The 24,828-nt window shown below is 42.0% G+C and overlaps 1 protein-coding gene across 2 annotated transcripts in view; it reads left to right on the top strand.

Annotated features, from left to right (window-relative positions):
- LOC128766000 (interleukin-1 receptor accessory protein-like 1) overlaps positions 1-24,828 on the top strand; it is a 228,151-nt gene that overhangs the window by 75,287 nt on the left and 128,036 nt on the right. For both annotated transcript variants that reach the window (XM_053877321.1, XM_053877311.1), the window contains exon 3: positions 10,285-10,564. In XM_053877321.1, the coding sequence (XP_053733296.1) occupies positions 10,285-10,564 (280 nt within the window). The remainder of the gene's footprint in view (positions 1-10,284; positions 10,565-24,828) is intronic.

Here is a 24,828-nt window from a genome sequence, read left to right as displayed (position 1 = left end):
GTCCATCGCTTTGTCCAGGACCATGATTCAAAACACACTGCTGCTGGAGCATGTATGGCATGTATGGCAAGGCTAATCACACTCTGGAGATGTCTCAAAACACAACCGAAGTTGGTGAGAGACCAGCTTTCACTGGTCACTCTGGGCTTTGTGTATGAAGAGAAAGTGCCACCTTCAGTTCACACCTCATAGCACAATGAGTAGGGGGGGTTTACATTATTCAAAGGCTCTCCCTCAAGAACAGCGGGGTCACAGCGGCTAGAACTGTGCTGGAATTCTGCTGGAAGTTGGCTGGAACTATGCTGGGAGTCGGGTGGGACTGTGCTGGAACTGTGCTTGGAGGGGAACAATTGAACTGCTACTACTGTATGTGTCTTTGGTGAAAGAGTAGTATCTTATTTGCTCATTTTCTACCTGGTTTACAGGTTATCACCTGTATAGTGCTACTGTAGGAAATGGGTACAAGCCTCCGATTGGGCTAGGGTGGGAGTCCAACACCTTTTTGTGCCCAAAGAAACAAGGTCAACTGTCTTACTGGATTACACCTAACAACAAGGTTATTCCATCATTGGAGTTTCTTCTCCCATGACGGTGCATGCAAGATGGCAATCGTCAGACTAAAACGAAATCGTGTGGAGATTGAGGCAGCGATGTCACACATGGGTGGCGCCACAGAGTTCCAGCCTTAACCGAATGAGAATCTGTGGGATACGCTGGGATTGGACATTGGCCAAAGGCAACAGCGAATGCACGCCGTGATCAAAGATGAAGGCGGTCAAATGGAATATTAGCTTATTCAGATGTTCAACAGTATTCACGTGTGGTACCTTTAAAGTAGGCAATGATCAGTAGAATGCCAGCAGCCCAGAACGAGAGTAGCGTGCACCTCCCATTAGAGGAAATAAGTGTCAAAGACGAGAATGAAACCGACCCGCTCTACACTGATTACCAACCTGCCCCTCAATGTAATTCAATTACAAACAAGATAATATGATGTGCTGCACTCATTCCGAGTGACAGACAGTGACACGGAGCAGGTGAAAGACGGCTGCCGGTGACACTTCCTGAGCACAACTGCTCCACATTCCTACACAGGTTGCTGTGTCTTGAGTTTGAGCTTTTTTAATGATAGTCATCAAGTCAGGGGTCAAACTTGGACGAATTCTTAAACTGAGGTGAAAATATATCAGTGTGAAAAATGCACATGAACCAAGCCATTTCATTTATTCATATTTTTTCCAGGGGTGGGATTCGATAAAAATAAATAAATAAATAAATAGAATTAATTAGAGAATTTGTGATGAATTAATCTCAATCAATCGCAGTTTAATGGTATAAGAATATTTGCCACAAGAAGCCACATTTTTCAATTTGAATGAATTTGGTATATTACTAAAAAAATGATGGACCCATACATGCATTTAAACAACAAAATTATTTGAAAAATGTATTATTGTTTTTTTTTTATTTTTATTTTACATCAGTTTTACAATAGCACAATAAATCACGATAGTGGCTACATTCAAGTTTTTATATAACCTTATTTAAAGTAAAGCTCTTTTAATGTCTTGATATGTCATAAGAATTTCAAGTCCATTCAGAGTAGTGGAAACCCTGGTCATTGTGGAGCGAAAAACATCCCTGAACAAAAGCAAACAGATGCTTTTTTTCAGGGATTCCTCCATGTTTGTTGCTGTTGTTCTCATCCTAGCTGCCACGTGTCTTGTGCATCAGTGTGATCAGTGGACCAGGAACTCCTGCACTTCCCTGTTGTCTGGAGAGCAAAGTTTTAAATTAAATACCAAATGAATAGGGAAATTTAGCAGTCAGAAGAAAAAAGGTCACAGTATGACAGCTGCCACCGGCAGCCATAGGCACGTGCTGGCTTCTTGCTTTGTTGCCATCGTATTAGTTCACAGACTGCCTGAGCACAGGTTGATATGACAAGGCTCCGTCCATCTGGCTGCGCTCTATTTTTTCACAAGTGCTCATTTTGCTGGGGCACCGGAGCACGACGCCCAAATGGTGTGTCGGTGTCTGTAGTGGACTGGCGAGAGTCTGAGTCACTGGCTTAGCACATCCCACATCTCCATGATACAGCACAGAAGAAAGGCTGACAGGGTTGCCAGCGGAGGCAGAGCGGATTGCGCGGCCTTCTCTGCATGTGTGTAATTCCAAAGTGTATTTTGTACCTGTGTGGGCGGACTAAGAGTGTGTGTGTGTGTGTGTGTGTGTGTGTGTTACCCACGCTCTGTTCTTATGTGTGCAGTCATGTCTGCAATGCAGCATTTCTTTTCCTACTATTGTTTATGTTGTGTCTCGATGGCTCCCAAGGTTGTTTGTTAGATGAGAGGATTACTGGCAGCACAGGGAACAGAAGGATGCTTTTCTGATTATATAGTGCTCTCACTGGAGGAGACACCACAGCCATAAGAGGATCTGTTCTACATCTGCTTCCTGTCAAACCTTTCACTGAAGTAGACACAGACTACTAGTGTATGTCTCCGTTTCACTGCTCAACCAGACTCACTATGTTGTCTGGCAGACAATATCACCTATTGGAAGTCAGCGATGAGGGTTTTGCTGAAATGATATAATTCGATACGGCGCTGTCAATTTCACTCTGGCAGAGTGGCAGGCAGTGATGGATTTCACCGCGCTAATTTGACATGATTGCTATTGGACACGCTTGTGTACACTTACGATGACGATTTGCCAAGTTTTGGTTTGAAGCCAATGCCAAAAAATGTGATTGAAATCAAACACATTTTGTGTCACTGATTTCCTCTAGGGTTTTCATGGTAATAAAACTGCGAAAATAGATTTTAAGAATGGTTCAGAAATGGTTAGAGTGTTTTTTTTTTTTTTTGATGCTCTGTTGTTCCGTAAGGGTTCAAGCATCAAGCTGCAAAAACTATATAAGTTACAGTTATTTATCCACATTCACTACACAAATTCACTTCAATAAATGTAAGAACATGAGAAGAATGTGGGAGGCTGTTGTTACGAAGTCATGAGAAAGAAACTCCTCGGACCGAAGTGTGCACTGTCACAGTGCTTTTCTAATTTTTAATGTGTCAATCTGACCCCAGTCTTTTTCTTTGTCTCACTAGTAAAATTTTGAGACATTCTGGGGTCTCTTTGTGATTTTTATATTTCCTCATCTTAATATAAATCTCCATCGATTTTCATCTACACCCTTATGCCTTCATCTTCTCTTACACCACCATCTTTAAGTCTTTACTTACTCAAGCCGGGTTTGTACTTTCAGTTTCCTTCATGGTAAATATAAAAAGAATTGAAAGTGAAGGAACTGTAATTACAGATAAGATCAGGAAATCTTCCAAAAGATAAAGGGAAATTGAATTTGGAGGAAATACTTGGAATTGTTGATTTGTATCTGCGAGCGCAGGCATGTAGATGAGAAGGAGACGGATGACTGATGCCAGTGTGTGTTTCCATTTCTTCTTTATTCCCCAAAAGGCTTGGCATTGTTAATATTGATGGGGTCCAGCTAGCAGTGCTTTCCATGTGTCAACACTCTGCCTATGAATTGAATGAGAAATGGCAGACGTTCATGCAAACCTCATCCAGTCACAAAAACTGAATCGACTGGTGGAACTTTGCCGAGATTTCTGGCAATGTTTACCTTGCAACATGCCTTTTATTTATGTTTTTAAACTCCCAAACACCTATGGGCATTTGCATATAAATGACAGCTGCCGACGGATATCAGGGTTGTGAGGACGACGGGGTAACAGACAAACGACAAATGAAGGTGTCAGGGGAGTAAAGTGCAGAAGAGACAGTTGCAGATAGCTGTTTTATCTCTTCGTGACGAATGACGGCTGAGCTGGGTAGTAAATGCCATGGTCATAGAATTAGGTGCGAAACAAAAGTGTCAGAAAATGTCATAAAAATAGCCTTATATTAAATCATCCGAACATTGTTATGGAAATGTTCCATTATGTATTAGTTGAACAGCACACTGTCTTCTCATTACAAATAGATTCTTGGTTTATCCTCTTTTAGAATGTGATGTTAGTTCACATCCAGATTTAGAATCTGTATCTTGCTAAGTCATCGGAGTCCTGAGCGGTTCACTTGTCCGTTATTTAACTGCTAGCTTTGTCAGTGTTCCCAGGTAATGCCAACGCTGTCCAAAGCGTTTTGTCATCCCATTTAAGTGAAAAAAGGAGGCGTCACCACTGAAAGATGTCATTTTACGTAGTTTTATCACAGGCACAATGATTCACAGCGTTGTGCCTCCAGTAAGTTTTTATTTGTCGGGCACCATAAGGTGTTTTTTGCTTGGAAAGTGCTCCTTTTTTCCTCAGAGGAAGTGAGTACTAAGACATAGAAGGACACTCATAGTCATACTGTCAATATTAATAATGGCATTGGCATGTTAGATATTGCATGCAATTATGAATTCGTAGTGGAGCAGTGATTTAGCTATAGCATTGAAGGGTGTGGAGACTGTGGAAGCACAGGTAAGTTCTCAAACTGGTTCGTGAAATACAGTACATATCACCCCATTAATACTTTTTTAACATAAACAATTTCATCAGGAGACGAGCTGTAATACATTCGGGGGAGAGACAAAAGGTAGGAGGTGAAGCTCAGTCAATCCAAACTCGTATTTCATAAGTTCCACAGTCCTACAATGGTTTTTAAGTGGTTGCGGTTGCTGCACTAAAACACCCCGCTAGTGCACATAAGTGGGTTATTTTCCACCTGTGCGGTCAAGAGCTGTGTCTTAGGTTTGCATCTCTGAAGCCATTTTATTTGTTCTTTATGCTTAGTAAGAGGAGAGACATTAAGAGGGAGAATAGTCATGTCATATTACAACTTAACATTGTTGTGTTTTGACACCACTCGTTGGTTTTTCCATGTCAAGTTTAAATTTTAACCAATATCAAATGGATTTTGTGGATACTGTAGCTTGCTAGTAGAAGTACTACCAGCTGATGAAATAAGTGAGTGTGCCACCCTGCTATAACATAATTATTATGCTTTCATTAAAGACCATTTTAACCAAGTGGGAGAGGGAGAACTTTTTTTTTTTTTTTGGTGGTTTGCCCTCATCGCAAGATCATAAAACGTATTCATACAGCTTACATTATACATGCATTTATGCAGGTGTGCAGCGTTTTTTTTTTTTTTTTTTTAAGAAGCGTTAAATGTTTCAAAATTTGGGAAAAATACAGTGAAGAATAAACAATAACATAGCATTTTGTGAATGTTTTGCTGAGTAGTTAACATGACATATTTCTGGTCAAAGTATTTATGAACTATCCGGGTTCCAACTTGTGACCCGCCACCACCAGTGTTCAACTATGCTCGTTCCCATGCCCTTGCCAAGTTGTGACCAAGACCATGAGGGGGGTGAAACCAAAGCCAATCTGACAGAGAATAGAGAAGCACAAGTCTTTTAGTCATATTGACTCATTTATCTCATACTGCAAAAGGAATAGAAGAATAGAATTTTTCAAAATTCCAATTTAAATTCAAGAACACAAATGTTTGGGACCGTCCTGTAGTTTGTTCTGTATTCAGTTTGGTCTCAGTCTTGGTCTCAGACTCAGTCATAGGTTGGATAGTTTCAACTCTAACACTCCTAGTGGGTGAGAATCTGCAATACACCTTACTTTTTTTTTTTTTTTTTTTAGAAAAGCCTTTCCCAGACTGAGCAGTCAATTCTCCACTTACATGCCGAGTGTGCCGTTTAGCAAGATGACTGGTCTCTCCTCAATTGGTTCAAGGTAATTTGGTTTTACGGCAGTGGTGAAAGTGTTGTGATCATGAAGAGAATATGTACTGACTCACTGCAACTCTTCACCTTCGCTGTGGAAATTGAACACAGTCTCCCAACAGCACAGAATCCCTCCAATAACTCCTGATAGAAAACTTCAGCTGAAGTGAGTGGACTGTGCAGATAGAACCGGAGAGTGTGATATGAGAGGAATAGCTAAGGGAGTAAAAACAGAAGTGCCGGCTGGATTAATGCAATAGCAGGAGGGTCTGGGAAATAACTACATTTTTTTTATGTTTTTGACATGGCGTCTTCACTCCCTAGTACTTTTGTGCATAATGTTCTCATCTACCTGCTTCAGCAGGAGCCCTCAAACCACTACCATGCACTGCGTGCATTACAAGTGGCTTCTTTACTTTCATTTTCATGCAAATATGCATAACATTGTCATTAACATTACTATTTACAATGCTATACTTTTTTTCCTTTTTGTTTTGAGATGTAGGTCACACTCAGTTCTGCCAGCACCACATTGGTGGCGTATGGTCAAAGAGGAGTTTGCTATACATTGACACAATGCAGAATGATCCCTCATCATTTACTACATTATGTGAAACAAGTCGGACTTGTACCACTAGAAAACTCTCTTGAGGGGCTGCAGTATCCTCCCCTCACCCCAGTATAGTGGTGAGTACAATTCAATATGTTCTGGTCTGTTTCCCAAAGGGTTTAAAGCGCTTTCAACCTGGACGGTTTTCTCAGTGGACTTCACTAAGCTCTTGCTTTGTTGTCTTCCTGAAGAATCCTTCGAAGAATTCTTTATTCATTGTTTTCAAATTAGCCCAGAGAGTGCTGTGTGTGGTTTATAGTTTAACGTTCAGCCACATAACTGCGACATACATATTCACTCAAGCCTATTCATTCGAGTGACACTCGGGCTTTTAAGTGTAAAATGGCAGCGAAACATGTTGTAGGAGGGGTAGACGAAGACCCACATTGACCTGAATCACTCCGCATACCATTACCCTGCAACAGACCTGTAAATGGATTTATGAGCCGTCACTATGTTTCCACCAGATTCCCCCGTGACAGTAAACTGGAGCAGACGCACTGAACACATGACACAACATTTCCTTGGCTTTATGAAGCACTTGTTTCATCCAGATATGCATAATGCTCATATCTTAGCCATTGCGAAGCCTTGACAGCACCCCCAATTCCCTTTATGGGGTATGCATCTTTGAAACACCCTGCAGCTCTGAGCGGGCGCCCTGTTGACGAATAAATCACTTTTTCAATCAGATCGCAGGTAGTTTAATGAGACAATTTTTCATAAGGTTAAAATTTGCTACTTGATAAGGAACTATAAATCTCCCGCGTATGAAATGAAGCTGGTAGATATACACGTCAAGAAGGTTTAAAATAGCATAGAGCAACACAGTCATTATTCTGCATGAATATTCTTTGGACGAAGTTTTGCTACATTATGGGATTTATAATGTAAATAGTGGGAGTGTTCTATACCACTGACAGTCTGCATTGAAACATTGAGAACATTTTGTGGCTCCCTGAATTTGCAACAGAAGCACTTACTCAATATGTTAAGTATACTTGGGTCACATCACCAATCATTGCTATGTTATTTTATTAACCTTTTTTGCTTTTTTTTTTTTTCGTTTCAAACTCCAAAAATTGTTCTGCCGATCTCAATTTCCATGCAAGGGACTTGGTGACTTGTTTCTTGCGCTAAATGACCTGTGATGGGAGATTGATGTGAACATTACATCACTGAAAAGAGCTAAGATTCTGTGTTGCATTGAGTCCCATCTGGGTCAGGAGTATTCACCCAATGGGTCCAAAATTCTTCACTTCTTCTTTGAAGTTGGTTGATCAGACCTTGGCTGCCTTTTGGTTTTCACTTCTCAATTCCCCGCTTATTGACCAGCACCTCATCTTTGAGACAGACTGTGCTGAGGGAGTTCTGTTCCTGCTGAGACGTGTTATACATTTTTACAGTCAGAGAAAGTGGGAGTATCACTCATGTGCAGCAATCGCAGCTGAAACTCCCTGAATTAAAGTCACTCGTACAGCCAAATGAAAATGTGAGAGTGGGGTAATACTAACAACCTGCAAACAAATACTTAGTCCAAGTCAAGATTGATGGTGATGGTACCACAAAGTACCTAAATCAGTCTCAGGGTGCTCTTCCATCCATGCCAAGTTCAATTTTTATGTCATACTTTTCTGCATAAATTCTTGAATTTACTAAGTCTTTTTGTTACACAGATTGTGGGTCGCGAAACAATCTACGATCGTGGATACACTGAACACAGTTTCCCTAAGAAGCGGTAGATTTTTCTTTAAATGGCTTCAATAAGAGAAACAACCTGATTCATTTAGTTGCTTCGGCGTGTCTATGATACTGAAGGAGTCCAATAATACTGCAGTGTCGGGTTTTTATTTGCTGGCCTGGCTTCCGTAGCTTGTCTTTTGTTGTGACTGTGTTTGCTCTACTTGGATGACTTGCTTGTTCTGCCACACTGTGTCAACCTTCCTCTGTGCTTGCTTCAGCCTGCTTTGGCTTGGTGCAGGTTTTGGTCGGTTCGTGTGCTTAGGTGTTGTGTGCCATTGTTGTGGCATGTGTTGCTTGAGTCCTTCTGACTCTGGCTGCAGGTCAGCACTGCCACTGTTTGATTTGCCTGGATGCCACCATGCATGTCAGGTCGGCTGAGCATTACAGAAGGTGGGTGTCACTGCTTGCTACTGCTGACCTTCCCCCATTTCTTTCAAGATATTTCTTGTTTTTTTTTTCTCTCTTCACTGACTTTTGAATGTAGTCATGATGATACATGGCTTGAGGCCACACTGAAAATCAAGTTGTCTTCGTCCCGATTTTGCTCCACCTTGGCCCAGGATGGCATTCGCTGGTCGTAATTGTACTACTACGACTTTAAGAGAATCCTTGGAATTGGGGTGTGTACAGAGTGAATTTGTCCTGATAATTGGCACATTCAGCTGTCAGGGTTGACAAATATTAAACGTACGAAGATCTTAAATTGTTACTTGCCTGGGTGGAGACGATCGCTCCCAACTTGAACTGGAACGTAGCCTATCAAGAATCGATCCGGGGAACAGGGAAGAAGGATGCAAACACAGGGTTTTGACATTTATTGAACAGACGGCAATAAAAAAACATTAGCTATTGATCAGGAGAAGTGAATCTCACTCAAATCCACCGCCATCCTCACCTGGTCAGTTCCTTCCCAAACAGTGCTTCTGTTCCTGTCACTTCAATATGATGACTTTTCTTTCTATAGCCACAACTGTCCACTTCCGTCTTGCAAAGTTCCTTTATTATAGTCAACACCTTTTTTTTTTTTAATTGTTCATCTGTGGAGTCTCTGACAGATTTAAAACCAATATGATTTTGAAAATTCTTCAGTCTCTGTGTGACCCTCTACCATGTGCGATGTAATGACAGCATCAAGCAAACAGGAAAGTGTAATACTTTTGGGCCCATTTTCATACGGTCTTTAAAAATTTGCCCACTGTGTGAAATGTTAAACATATTCTATTTATTATTTTCTGTTTCTCTTTGCATATATATGCGTTTCTGAGGTCAGTTATTGTGTTGATCAAAGCCTGTGTACAGTAAGACTCCTGGCCAAGGAGCTTATGTGGCTTCATGAAACAGTGTCTTCAGTTTCTTTGTTTTTAGAATGGAATATCCATTGTTTCCCGTCTCTCTTAGTTACTGTGAGAGTTGCCTACAATCACACCTCCAGTATGTTATCAGATTGCACATGTACCAACCTGAGCAGGCTGTTTCTCTGTTTGAACACTGGATCTTGCTGATGGGTGCTGGAGTTGAAAAATAAAACCCTTACAGAGGCTCAATTAGCACGGCCTGTTGAGCATCTGGCAGCTGTGCTCGCCAGATGTTTTGGAAGGAAGACTGATCCGTTGAGGTGAAGCAAGGAGAAAGACTCCCTGTCAGAGACAAGAAGAGATGTAGAGAACAGGTACACCCGCATATTACATAAGGATAGGTATCAAGAGTGTTGTCTTGTGTTTTCTGCCTTCAAGCATGACCTAGATATGGTTTTCATTTTGTGTATTCTGTCAACAAAATGGCTTCATTATGAGGCACATCTGTTTCAACAGGAATCAACTCCTTCTCTCCACCTCGGTTTCATCGTCACCTTCCCACTTTACCACCTAATTTTTCTTCCTTGGACAAGACACTTTTCATTCAGTCACCTCCCACTGACCAATGAGCTTTCTCCTATGTCTGGATGAGAAGCCTATTGCCCGGACTTGTTTGTGTTTGCATAAGTGTTGCTCCATTTGAGGTACAAAAAATTGGATTATGGCATGAGGCTTCTGAGATTTACTGAAATACGACCCCAGTTAGTAGTAAGTCAGAAGTTATTTCAGTGATCTGTAGGAGGTGATGTATATTCTGAAACAATGTTCATGATTTTTGATCATGTAAAAGTGCTAAGTTGCTTCTCTGTTTTCCCTTTCAGTGGAAGGATGCACAGACTGGTCGGTGGACTACCTGAAATACAAGGTTCTTCTGGGGGAACCAGTTCGGATTAAGTGTGCTTTATTCTACGGATATATCCGAGCCAACTACACTCATGCACAGAGTGCAGGACTCAGCCTCATGTGGTACAAGAGTGCTGGGCATGGGGACTATGAGGAACCCATCAGCTTTGATGGCACAAGGATGAGTAAGGAGGAGGACGCCATCTGGTTTCGACCTGCAGAGCTGGAGGACGTGGGTTTCTACTCCTGTGTGCTACGGTAAGGCAGTTGCTTTAACTGTCACTCTGTCACGATGAGGGGCGTTTATGGTCCGAAACATTAATATATCTTTAAGGGTGAAGAGACATGTTATGCTGCCTTTTTTCAAAACACTCTGACCTTTCCCAACTCAGAAGGTTTGAGTTGATACATTTGTCTTCATTCATGCGATGGGCAAGTTGTACAATGCACAATAAGGTTTCTAGCAATTGATTACATTACCTGCCAATCTGTTGGCCACTGGCTCAATACATATACTGGATACTGGTGGCAAGTTGATGAGGCATCATGAAACATGCGCTGTTTTTCTGAGGCCACTACGTGGTGCTCTTGCTTTAGAAATGATGTAAGATATGATGTGTCATTGAATTAGTCGGTCAAGTCCAAACATTTTGCAGCCAACAGTGCCATCTGGTGGCCTCTGAAAATTATAGCACTGTTTCATGAAACCTTGCAAAGCCATCACTACGGTATGCTAAATGGCCCATACAATGGGGCGATCACAGCGTGCTGCACCAACCAGGGGAACAAATAAATACAGGCAAATGTGGACAAAAAAAATCTTTTTTATTCTATCAACTGTTAGGCCATCAATTTTTCCGGTGATCTAAGCATTAAGATGGATACATGGTGTTAAAGCTCATGATTTTGGCCACTTATTGTCCCAGCATTGATTGTTTGGTGTTGTACAAACACAGGGGAGTTTTGAAAAACTGAAATCAAAAAATGGTTTATGTCATTAAATTATTCTCGATGAAAGAATGATGCAATGCAAAGCTGACATCACCTCCACCAGCTGTTTTGTACCTGAAAAAATGCCGTCCAACATGTCACTTACTACGGCACTGCTTTTCTGGAACAGTTAAAAGTAGAAGGTGAAGCTGAGTCTCAGGCCAGATCTTAGACAGACAGTTGTGCTTGGCGTAATTCCCAGCTGCCAACCTTGCCCACTTGATCATAAGTATCAGGGACAAGGTCGGATGTGTGGGGCCAGTGGGACAACCTCTCTAATAAGGTTGGTACCAGAAACGTAAAGCACCTGCTCTCGTAGTTAAACACAGAGATCTTAGCAAGAAATTCAGACTTGGAAGTGACCACTTTGGTTTCCGACTGTTGAGCAAGATTTCTACAAATTTTTCCGATCCTTAATTCTCTCTCAGTAAACCTCTGTTACCAGACTTTGCAGTGGATCTGAATTTTTCACACCTTCCCCATCCCCTTGGCTGTGGAATATCCTCAGGAAGAATACAGATGTGAACCGTCTCTTGGGCCCGCTTTGCCAGGTTGTGGACATGCCAGGAAAACATCCAAACTAAGACAAATTGGTAGAATCCTTCCAAGACAAAAAAGAGGTGGCTGGTATTCAGCTTCATGGTGTTTTCCTTGTCCTGCAGTGGAAAACACATTTAGCTGTTCGGCAGAATTCTGTTTATTCTTTTTAACACCGTCGATGTAACTGCTGAGGGTGAGGAAACCTGGTAAGGAAGAAAAAACACTCTTGGCTTAGCTTTATATTCATCACAAAAAAAAAAAAGCTGACTCACAGCTGGAGTTGACACGATACTTAAAGTGGAATAATTAATGACAGCTACTTAAAAGGGTTATGGAACATTTTTTACTCACATGAAATATATTCATTTTTGAATAAAGATGCCACATCGGCTTGTTAAATAACACTGAAATATATATAAGAAATAACATACGCATGCATATATATATATATACATATATATATATATATATATATATATACACACACACACAGTGGTACCTCGGTTTACGAACATCCCGGACTTCGAACAAATCGGAGTTCGAACAAACATTTCTTTTTTGCTTCTGATTTTGAACAAAAATCCAGAACTTGAACGCCCCCGAAAAAAAAAAACAGAAAAAAACATGCGTGGACCGATCAGCTGACCCACGACGTGCTTTGTTATTGTGTATAACGCAGCCTCTGTATGCAGACGTGTCCCGTTAGCTACATTTACTGACTGTTTTGTCTTCATATTGAGGTGTAAAACCTGTCCTGTCTCCACACTGGACCGTGGTAGAGTGTCACAGGGGAGGTGCTGGAGCGCTCACTCCAGGGTTTGATGTCCTGTTGTGGGCTGGAGCTGGGACAGGGATGAGGCGAGTCTGGGACAGAGCGTGACTTGGTTTATGACTTTGTCACAGCCAAACTGCACAGAAGCGCACATTCAGAGCTGGACACGCACCGGGCACCTCTTCACTTCTGGAGAGACGTCACTCACTCGGCAACCCCTCCCACATGCAGCGGCCACACACATAGAGGAACAGCCACCTGCAGCAGACACTCTACATTCACTCCTACAAAAGCCTATTTTAAGGCTTGGAACATTTTCTTTTTCCATTAATTGTAATGGGAAAAATCGATTCAGATTTCGAACAAATCGCTATATATATATATATATATATATATATATATATATATATATATATATATATATATATATATATATATATATATATATATATATATATGGCTCTTTTCCTGACTATTTCACAGGAACAAACCAAACCTGTAAGTGGGTATTTCTTTCAAACTAACCATCATCTGTTTGGGTTTCCCTTCTCCTGTCACTGTGATCCTCCACAGTTAGCACTCAGCCACCTACACTGTCAGCGCTCGGCTAAAAAGCAGGAATTAGAAACTCTGTAAACCTAATAAGCTTTGGAGCTACTCTCCTCAGAGCCGAGGAGGTAGTGTTGTCCTCCGAGTACCTGTAAAGTCGGAGTGCTTTTGCTTTCCTGCTATGGTACATGATGCATCACAACACTGCCCCTGCAGATGTTTTCCCTCCGCATGAGTCTCATCCCCTCCTGGTGGAACATCTTAAACAGTTGAGTGCTGACCTGAATTTGACACTGTGCTCTGCTCATCTGCTCTCTGCTTGGCTACACTATGTGGCATTCCCTCATTATGGGACTGTTATGAGAGTGGAGTGTACGAAAGACTACAAGAGACAGGCTGCCATGGGGGGAATGTTCAGTGTGTGTTCATGTTGTTTTCACATTTACATTGGAGGTGCATTACATTGCCGTCAGTCACAGCTATCGTCACATGGGAGCAGAGGTGTCATGCATTTGACCCACACCAGTCCACAGCATGAGGGTTTTATTGGTAGTTTGTTCAGGAGTTAGTGGTGGTGTACAAGATGATTTGGGTGATAAACAACCCGTTATTGGTCTTTGTGTTCCTGGAGAGCCAAATAAAATGGCAGATTGCGATTAATGATGTGTGATGGATCAAAGTTGTCGCGTAAAGCTTTTGTTAATCACCTGCGGGAATCACTGGCCAGCGTGTTTTGTCATTGCATAACAACAAATTCATGAAAAACACGGTGAAGTCACCCCAAAACCTGTCGGTATCCAGGCTCAAAGGACAAAAAAAAGATGAGCTGAGACTCACGTCCAAGGCGTTGAAGTGGGGACTCTGTTCAAGTGACCTACGTTGGCTAACGACAGCCTTCTGTATCGCATGTTTCAATGGATTAAAATGGTCCCATCCAACGTGACATTCCGACAGTGGAGATTGGGGTTCGGACTCGGCCTGTCACAAGAATCAATAAGTGAATTAATCCAGCAATAATTCAAAAGTGATCTTCATCATTTTGCTGGCCTCGATTAAGTGTCATGAATATGTTCGTTTGATTTCCCCATCTACGTGTCTCGTACCGCTGCTGCAGCCTATCTTTGCCTGTAGACAGGAGGGTTCACTCTGCATCGGCCTAAGACACATTTCATTCGTAACACTGCGGAATGAAGTCCCCTCTTGTTGCTCATGTCAGAGCCGATAATCTCGCCAGTCAGTAAGTAGAAAGAGAGGAGAGACACATGACAATGTTATAGAAATGTTGGCACGACAAGAAAGATAATTACGAAGCCTGTAGGCACAGGCCGAGTGTGGGGATATTTTGCCGTCACAACATGGACGAGATACTGTAGTATGTCAAATTTGGTTACTGACAGCCCAAAGTGAAAGGAGTGCCATCCAGTGGCTAACCCCAGAACTCAGAGTTGAATCTCACCTCAGGAAAGCCATTTCTGAAATATAGCACGAAAGGCAAGAATATGTGAGAGCTCGATATGATGATGAAGGACCACACTGGGGTGCACAACGTGGACCTTCAAATTCACAAGAGTGGGGTGATTTTTCGTTAGCAAATGAGAGGAGCGTTATCTTCTTGGTATACGAGACTAAATAGTGACTTTTTTTCTTCATATGCCCTCAGGTATTTTACTATTTTAAAGTGAATGTGGTTATTTTTTTTAATTTATTTTATTATATTTTTTTAAAGGGCCATACTCGTGTCAGTGTTTGAATTCTATTCTCTGTCTTGCTAGTCATCAAACAAGGATAACCGCAGAGTCTTACAACAATAACTCCTCCTACATGTTGGTACAAGACTCCTTGATGGAATTCCACCTGATTGTTACGTAATCCGTCCTAGTATGTTTTCCTATGGCAATTCAAGCTGCATATTGTAGACGTCACTAAAGTCACCCCCTCCCTCTTCTTTTCGCCTGCAGAGCAAACATCCCATCACAAACCTTCCTCCTCCTCTTCCTCCTCGCTCCTTCCTTTTGCACTATCTGCTTTATTCCAGGCTCCGGTTGGTTCTTATCAGAGACACAGTTTGTAATATGTACCGGTCAACCTGTAGGTCAGCACAGCCCACAACATCTGGCCTGTGTGCTGTACCTTTATTTAGTGGATAGATGTATCAGTCGTGAGGACTGGACTCTTCTTGAGTCTTTGATTGTGGAAGTTCAGATCCTTCCTCCAGGAAAAAGCCTCTTCGTGATGCTTATCCTAAATGGGATAGAATTTTCGACAACATACTAAAGTATGAAATGCATCCTAACAGATGATTCATTGTCTTGCTGTGGTTCATCGCAGACTCCTCTAATTCCCTGGGATCTTTTTGCTTGTGAGAATCTTCAGGAATCTTCAGGATCCCTGCCAAGAACCTAATCCCAACGTAATATGTTGACATATGCAAGCACTGATCATCCATAGGGCCCCTGCTTATGAGACAAAAGAGCCAAAGGAGTCTTCTGCTAGCTGGGAATTCAAACAAGTTGTGTCGGCGTGACAGCAACATGTTTTGGATGTTGGATGTTGGGGCCATCCCTGGACCCCTGAAGACATTGTAAGCACATTAAAAAGGTTGCTTGTGACAGCAGTCTTGTAAACATGGCGATCCCAGTGCACTTCATCAATTTACTCTTTTTTTTTTTTTTTTGTTTCATCTTTTTAAATGACAACTCATTTGGCTTCTCATGTAAAATACGTCCAGATTAGTACTGAGATTCCATGCTGGCAGGAAGATTTATCGGGCACGCAGTGGCGCTGTCAGTCTTTTGGACAGAGTTCTGCACAGACTGTCATGGAGGAAAATAAATCATTCTTACTTAAAGGGCCCGTCGTGTGGTGTTTTTTTCTCATCAGTGATCAAATCTCATAAACTAACAGAGAAGCTTCACATCAAAATAACATCTAAAATGTGGGTAATGTCAAATTTATTACAACAAAATGGCTGCGTCGGTCAAAACGCTCTGTGAAATTATGAAGAACAGAGGGCTTGAACTGCTCCTATGAGTCTCTTTCAACTGATCACAAATCTCAATCCCTGCAACCATTTAACACATAAAAAAGCTAAGACCAACCTGTTTGCTAAGTTTGTGTAATGGTGAAGCCTGGTGCGCTGGTGATGACTCAGTATGTGTACCCAGTAGTGAAGTGTAAAAAAAAAAAAAAAAATCAGGAGACGGTCATTTTTTTCACCATTAAGAACGGTGGGGGCTACAAACAATGGGACACGCACACGTAGCGCGCTAGAGGTCCTCAAGCACTAACCCTTCTTCAATATTTTTCCCTGCATGATAAAAGTGCCCCTTATTTCTTTGGTTCTTTGGAGAAAAAAAAAAAAAGTCTCTCATTAGTTCCGTGGATTATGTTTAAATGTCTTAGGCCAGATGTGAAAAGGCAAACTCCCATGTCAACCACTAGACTAATGAGCACCAAATATTGCACATGGGCAATTTATATTTGTCTAAAAATACAAAGTAGAGTTGGTTATTTCAGTGACAACAGTAATAATATGTTTATGATGACTTGGCGGCAGCCTCCCAAAATTTCCGCAAGCCGACGGAAGTTTCCGCAGTAACTTTAGTTATCTATGATATATATATATATATATATATATATATATATATATATATATATATATATATATATATATATATATATATATATAGCGTGTTGAATCCTTCTTTGGCTTAAAAGTTACTCGATTATATTTACTGCAAAAAGGGGAAAGCAAAAGAAGAATGCAGTTTTGCAGGGGAGATGATCTTGGTTGACTTTTTTGGTACCTCAACTCAAATACTATGTGTAGAATATGCTGGAGGACGTGGTGTGGTGCCACGGCAGAGAGGCCAGCAGCTAACTAGTGGTTCAGGAGACTGTAAATGTTATGTTAAAAGAGAATGTAGGATGCAGGAAGATGTTTACATTTGATGACAGCTTGCAAAAATATATCGGTGTCACGCTAAAGATGCCACTCTTCAGTTGCACACAGACACTGTCTCCTGCAAACTTTTGTTTTGTTTTGTTTTGGTTGTACCCCAGACATGCTTTTATTTTTTGCTTTTTTAATGTATTTATTTAATAGCTTGCTTTTATCGAGCTGATTTTTTTTCTTGATTAAATATGTATTATTATATTTATAGATTTTTTTTTATTATTAATTCTTGCAAAGAATGGGCTTCCACTGGTTTCATATTATTTTCCTTCGACAAGTATATTAATGTAGTTAAAATAATAATAAAAAAAAAGCTGAAATGAGATTAAAAGTAGCTGAATGATTTTACCATTTTTCATTTGCTGCAAGTTACGGCACGATAGAAAAGATCCTGGTGAAAGTTGTCGGAGCCATCATTGTGAATTGGAAGTGAAGTATATTTTAAGCCACCTATTCATGTTTGAGCTCTTTGGGGGACAACTGGAATGACTTGGCGAGCCAGCCACAGGCCTTGAGGTTGACATGCGATACAAAGGGTAATTGCTATGGGCTCCTGTATGACAACAACTGCTGGCCCATGGCTGTGTGTGTGTCACGTCTGGACCTGATGCAGAAACATAGAGACACACGCTGTGCCTCTTGACCATATCGATTACCTTTATTTTCTGAATTACCGCGACAGATTAATGGAGCTGGGAAGGGAAAACCGCTCCTTTGCTGGTAGCAAATATTTAACCTTTGACCCAGCCTACGTCTGTTGGGCCGCTTGCCAGGGCTGAGGTTTATTAATGAGTTTCCGGCATGTGCTACGCTGCAGCGAAGGAACTCCGAGGGAGGATAAAACCAAGGAGTGATTGTGCATTTTTCTGCAAGTGTCCATTTGCATTATGAAGCTGTGGTCATTCGGCAGCTGCACACACACACACACACACACAGCAGCGAGTCATTTATTTCATTGAAGAGAAGCCCCCCCCCACCCCCCGCCGTCCCAGGCCAGAGCAGTATTAGTATTCGTGGGCAGGAGTTGGTGGCGATCTCTCAAAGAAATGACAGACAGAATGGCCGGTGTGGAACACTCTGTCATTCAGAACCAGTCACTGCCTGTCCAATTGATCCAGCCCAGCTGTCAAAGCCAACAAGGGACAGTCGGTTAAGAAGCAGCATGGACCTGCCTCTGCAATCCAGTGGGTAATGGATTAAAATTTCCTTCTTTCTTAATATTGACTTTTCTGTGCCGGCGCACGTGTGCGTTTGTGTGAGCTGCTTTCGGTGGCCTGTGAAGAACTTAATCCGGCGTGTGCGTGATCGAGCGTACGTGGGGTGGAGGGGTTTTGGTGTGTCGAACAGACTTGTTAATGAACTGGTCCGTGTTCCTGTTGTGTTTCAGAAAAGCTTCTACGTTCTCCACTTCACTGAATGACTTTCCCATTCTGTGGCATTTTTTCTCGAGAAGAAACAAGGTGTTTGTCTTAAGATGGCTGCCTACGACTCTTATAAATAAACCAGGATTACGACTTGTGGTCAAATGAAACGCTTCTCACGGAACGATGAAATGCATCTGAATAATGTCCATGATCCATTTGGTTTCTTGTCCTGTCTTCACCAGACAATTTAATTAAATTAAATTAAATTAAAACGTCTTTTTTTTTTTTCATTTTTCACCTAGAAACACGCACTTTTACTTACTCAAGGAGCAAAACCACAATGTTAGTTTGCAAATCTGGAGACATTGAAGAGTCACCCGCACATCACTCATGGAAAATGAAAAAAAGAATTGAAAATAATTCTGCAATGCATGCTGGGACAATAATTCTGGGATAATAACAATAATAATAAAGATGACATCTATGCTAACTTAACACAAAAAAATGCCTTTTTTACCATCACGACTGAGAAAATGTTCCATCGCATTCTCGGTGTGTCTCCTTCAGCTCTGCTCTGCTGGGTCACGCTGAGCGGAGCGCGTCATCCTGCATGATGCCAAAGCTTACCATCTTATAGCAGGGACATTGACCTTCTCGTCTTCGTATCTGATGGTGGTTCTTATCTCTCTGACAAATGTTCCAAACACCATTTCCAGCCTCAGTCCCTCTTCCAGCTGCCTCCCTCCATGTGTGTCATCTGCAGTACTGCAGCTGTCAATCAAAATGGAGAATTGGAGCTGACACCACTGAATGTTAAGTGAGGCAAACTCTATAGGGTCGCATATATTTTTTTGTGTGTGTATAACTTATTTGAATTAATATTTAGATTTCATGGCTTTTTGCTATTCTGCGCATTCATGGTTGATTATTATTACAGTGGTACCTCGGTTTTCGAACGTGTCAGACTTCGAACAAATCAGAGTTCGAACAAAAATTTTGAGATTTTTTTGCTTCCAATTTCTAACGAAAATCTAGAACTCGATTGCCCCTGAAAAAAGCCGGAAAAAACATGTTTTGCGTGGACCGATCAGCTGACCCACGACGCACTTTGTTATTGTGTATAACGCAGCCTCTGTATGCAGACGTGTCCCGTTAGCTACATTTACTGACTGTTTTTTCTTCATATTGAGGTGCAAAACCGCTCACTCCAGGGTTTGATGTCCTGTTGTGGGCTGGAGCTGGGACAGGGATGAGGCGAGTCTGGGACAGAGCGTGACTTGGTTTATGACTTTGTCACAGCCAAACTGCACAGAAGCGCACATTCAGAGCTGGACACGCACCGGGCACCTCTTCACTTCTGGAGAGACGTCACTCACTCGGCAACCCCTCCCACATGCAGCGGCCACACACATAGAGGAACAGCCACCTGCAGCAGACACTCTACATTCACTCCTACAAAAGACTATTTTAAGGCTTGGAACGCATTAGTTCTTTTTCCATTCATTGTAATGGGAAAAATCGATTCAGATTTCGAACAAATCTCTTCTTGAACGGCCGTCTGGGACGAATTGTGGTCAAGAACCGAGGTACCACTGTATTTTGTGTTCCAACACACTGGTGAGGAATGTTATTGTGGTTACGTGTTCTTTCACCGGCGATGCAAACCTTGTGATCCCATGTGAATTTGTGATATGGGAGTGTTTTTTGTTTAATTTGCTGTTTTAAATTAGAAAAAAAAGATGGGTCCACTGTTGACAGTTAGCGTGGCAACTGGGGGGTCCTTTTATTTAAGCGCTGTAAAGCAGGTGGCGTCATCTTCTGCCTGAATGCTGAGCTGTTCCGCTAAAGTTGGCACACTGGTAGGTGTTTGAATTAGGGAGCAGAAAACTGTGCGGACCCTCTGGAAAATTCATGCACTACACGACAGCATAGACAAGGGCATTTGCGCCAGCGAATTGGGCAGAAGACAAAGCACAGAGGAGAAGCGTGGACGACAGAGGAGAAGTGGTGGATGGATTGTAATTAAGGCAGGAGTTGGCTGTTCCAGCACGGCAGACAGGCACCGCACTGTTCGACAGGGGCTAAGCGGGAACAAGTTGGCTCACAGTCAGATTTTGGAAGATGTGCTACTTAATCATCCGGAGCTTGGTGTTGGAGTTGACAGGTGAGTTATGAGTCAGGGCTACAGGTAGGAATCCGACTTGTCCGACTGCTCGCTGTGACCTTCGCTCTGGATATAAATAACGTTTGTGACGTGATTTTACAAATTAAGGCAACTGATGAAGTTTTTTATTTTAAGGCACACAAACATGTGGATGTCACAACATCATTCTCATTTGAAAATATGAGAAGAATAGAAGTTAAATTGTGATTTAAGGACCCTACTGGCTGCCTAGTCAGATGATAATAATTTAAACTATAATTTGAGTTTTATTTCTTTTTACAGTGTATTTGTCAACAAACTGGGTTGTGCTTTTTATTTAAATGTGCGGTGGGTGTAAAAAAAAAAAAATCATAGAAATGTCTTCATTCTGAGCAGGACTGTCTTATCTTTCCTTGCCTGTCACAGTCCCTCACAGTCGCCACCTCTCAAACGACCAGGCACATTTCATCGCGTCTGGTTGTGTTGTCTAAGCGTTTATTCAAACATGGAGCCGGTGACTCTCGGATCGACGTTATTGTCTCCTGCTTTTGTTTCTGTCGTGGTATGAACATCAGTCACCCCAAAACCCATGCAATAAATATTGACTCAAGTGTTCCGCACTCTGCATGGTGACAGTGACAAAATGTGGTGGTTTACAAAGCTGAATCTGTGCAGGAAGTAAGTGTTTCCCATCAAATTGTTCTCTTCAAATCCCCTTAGAAATCGTTATTGATTCCTTTTTCCTGTGTTTGATTTGTTGACCCTGGGTTGTTGATCATTTTGACATGAAAAAAAGCCCATCTTAATCGCCTGCAATTCTCAGAGTTAGCACTCTTTGAAGAGTCCAGCATTAATATTTTAAGCAAAAATCTTTCGCACTACAATAAATCATTCAAGAGCTAACAAAAAAAAACAAGTCTCCATCAAGCCAGAAAAATACAAAGGTGCTGTGTCAAGCCGCTGGGTCGAAGGAGTTTGACTAAAAAAATAAATACCTGAATGAGAATAACTGAATCAAAAGAATGGCCAGGTTCAGAATGGATTTTACCCAACAAGAGAAGTACATTGTAATTACTGATGAAGTTATATTTGATGCCACAAGACTAATAAACACCTTCACCTTCACCTTCTTCAGCTGCTTATCCAGGGTCGGGTCGCGGAGGCAGCATTCGGAGCAAGGAAGCCCAAACTTCCCGGTCCGCACAAACCTCCTCCAGCGCTTCCCGGGGGATCCCGAGGCGTTCCCAGGTCAGACCGGAGACATAATCTCTCCAGCGAGTCCTGGGTCTTCCCCGGGGTCTCCTCCCGGTAGGACATGCCCGGAACACCTCCCCAGGGAGGCGTCCAGGTGGCATCCGGATCAGATGCCCGAACCTCCTCAGCTGGTTCCTCTCTATGTGGAGGAGCAGCGGCTCCACCCCGAGCTCCTCCCGGATGACCGAACTCCTCACCCTATCTCTAAGGGTGCGCCCAGCCACCCTGCGGAGGAAACCCATCTCAGCCGCTTGTATCCACGATCTCATCCTTTCGGTCATGACCCAAAGATCGTGACCATAGGTGAAGATGGGAACGTAGATCGATCGGTAAATTGAGAGCTTCGTCTTGTGACTCAGCTCCCTCTTCACCACGACGGTCCGATACAGCGACCGCATCACTGCTGCCGCTGCACCAACCCGTCTATCAATCTCACGCTCCCCTTTTCCCTCACTCGAGAACAAGACCCCGAGATACTAAAACTCCACCACTTGGGGCAAGAACGCTCCTCCGACCCGGAGAGAGCAAACCAATAACTAATAAACAAATTGTAAAATATTATTGGCATCTCACGCTACACATCAGGTCCACAGCGCAGCCACATATGGCCCAGACCCATTTGTGAGTGCAGCCAGACAGCTGGCTGCAAGCCTTCTGCCTGCGACGTATGAGACAGCGGTTTGTGCCGCTGTAATGGAGATAAAACTACTATGACGGTAGAGTCTGTTTTACTTTAGAAATGAATATACTGAAGGTTATCGCCAGAAATCTGACCCGTAAGATATTCATGGAACTGTAATTAAAAATACGTTTGGAAAAGGCGTGGACATTTACATATGAAGTTCTGACGCAGACTGGGTCAAGATCAAGCAAACGTCTCGCCACATCTGCATCACACTGATAAAGTTCTCCGCTTCATCTATTGCCAGCTTTAGTGAGTGATCAGCCATTATTTCATCATCCCCCTCGTAACTGCGGGGAGGTAAATTTAATTAAGTTATTAATTATGAGACTTGGCTTGGTGTCCCACAGGTGCGGAGACTCTCAGGGGGCCTTAAAAATCAATCCTGCTTCCCCTTAGTTAAAATCATCCTCAGAGGGGGTAAAGGGCGCGCTGCATTTCAGGTTTTTTGTCGTCGCTGTTCTGCTCTGGAGGATTAGATCGTGTGATCTTCTGCTGAGGACTAGGGCTGATATTAGAATGGTAATTATGCTGTTATTATAATGATTATGGCATAGAACGTACATTTAAACAGTAAGGTGACTTTTAACTCACATGCTATGAGTATATGATACACATACAGTATATCCATACATCGTGAGTGAACCAGCGTTCAGTCCTGTTCAGGGTTGCGGGGAGAGCTGGAGACTATCCCAGCAGCCATTGGGTGAGAGGCAGGAAGACACCCGGGACAGGTCGCCAGTCCATCGCTGGGCACACACACACACACACACAGCGCCGATTTTAGAGTCTCCAACTAACCTGGTGAGCATGTCTTAGGGCTGTGGGAGCAATATACTAGAATAATTACAAAAAAAAAAAAATCTTCAAACCGGCACACAGAATGGAGTGGGACTAGATTAAAAGGAAAATCTCATTAATTCAAGGTTTTATAATGAATTAATGGAAATGAATAACACTTCAACACTGAAGTGACTCCGTACGCATGAGCTAAAACATCAGGGTGGAAGTGCTGCGCCTGAACTCTCAGCTGTATTAAGTGAAACCCTGAAGTTTTCCGTCACTCAGCTCATTCTCATTTAGCTTCCTTCATCATGGATGTTCAATAACATCACATTATATAATGTGGAGCACCTGGAATATGTGTTTTTACACGCTCAGTCTGCTGCTTGTGTCCATTATTCATTTTTATCAGCAAATAATTAACAGAAAAACAAAAACAAAAAGAATAAATCCTTTACCTATAGATGCAAAACAAAAATGGTTCCTTTTGTTATATGCAAATCATCATCATTATCATAAATCTCCGCTTATTGATTTTGAAGACAAATTTTGTTTTGTTTTTTTAAATGATATATTTTTAAAAGAAAATTATAACTGTTCAAGATGAAGAATGTGCTGAATTTTAAACCTCAAAGGGGAAGTTTTCCAGGTCATCCAACTTTGTTTTTTCTCCAAAATTACTTCTCCCAAAGAGTTTTTTTTTTCTATCTGTCTGCACAACAACATTAAGCATCATCTAAATCAAACAGTTATTATGATCATTGTTTTATCTGGATGTCGGATGTCAGTTTGGAAGGATCTCCATCCATAAAGAACAAACAGAAAACTTTTATGAGACTCTTGCTGTTGTTGTTTTATTGATTCAATTTTTATCTGTGTTTACTCAGTCCTGTAAAAAAAAAATAGCCCCCTGGTGGAAGTCTGTGCTGTCACAATGCTTTTTTTAGTTTCATATTTTGAAAATCTGACTTTAACTCTGCTCATACTCATGAGGCCTTAAGACATGAATTTGGGGAGAAATGGGACAAATAGCAGGATGGACTGATAGAAAAGAACCTCCTCCTTGTTCTGCTCTCTGTTTTTACTGTCACAAGTGTGTAATGTACGGAGTCGGGTGTTTGTTGCACCATGAATTTCTCCCATGAAGCATTTGGTTATGTAACTCTGATTCATTATTAGCCTAAAACACCTGAATTCCCTGATAAATTTCCCATAAGTTTGGCTGATTTCTCTCTACCGACGGGGGGTGTTTCATATCCCTTTGAGATATGGCTCGACTGACTATTCCGGCTGAAAAGACTGGCTGATGGATGCAAATTGCTGGAAAGACACTGTAGGACAAAGTGTTGGCACACACCATCGATCACTCATGCAGAGCAGATGACACAATTTTCTCTCTCTCCTCCAGCGGGAGAGTTTATCAGGGCTTCCCAGAATATTGAACAGGGACAGGAGGTGCACCCGGGGGATCTCATTTGCACAGGTGTCCA

This window comes from Synchiropus splendidus, chromosome 1, assembly GCF_027744825.2.
Source record: "Synchiropus splendidus isolate RoL2022-P1 chromosome 1, RoL_Sspl_1.0, whole genome shotgun sequence".
Classification (NCBI taxonomy): Eukaryota; Metazoa; Chordata; class Actinopteri; order Syngnathiformes; family Callionymidae; genus Synchiropus; species Synchiropus splendidus.
The sequence above is the reverse complement of the archived record's forward strand: the minus strand, read 5'-3'. Positions and strand labels throughout refer to the sequence as shown.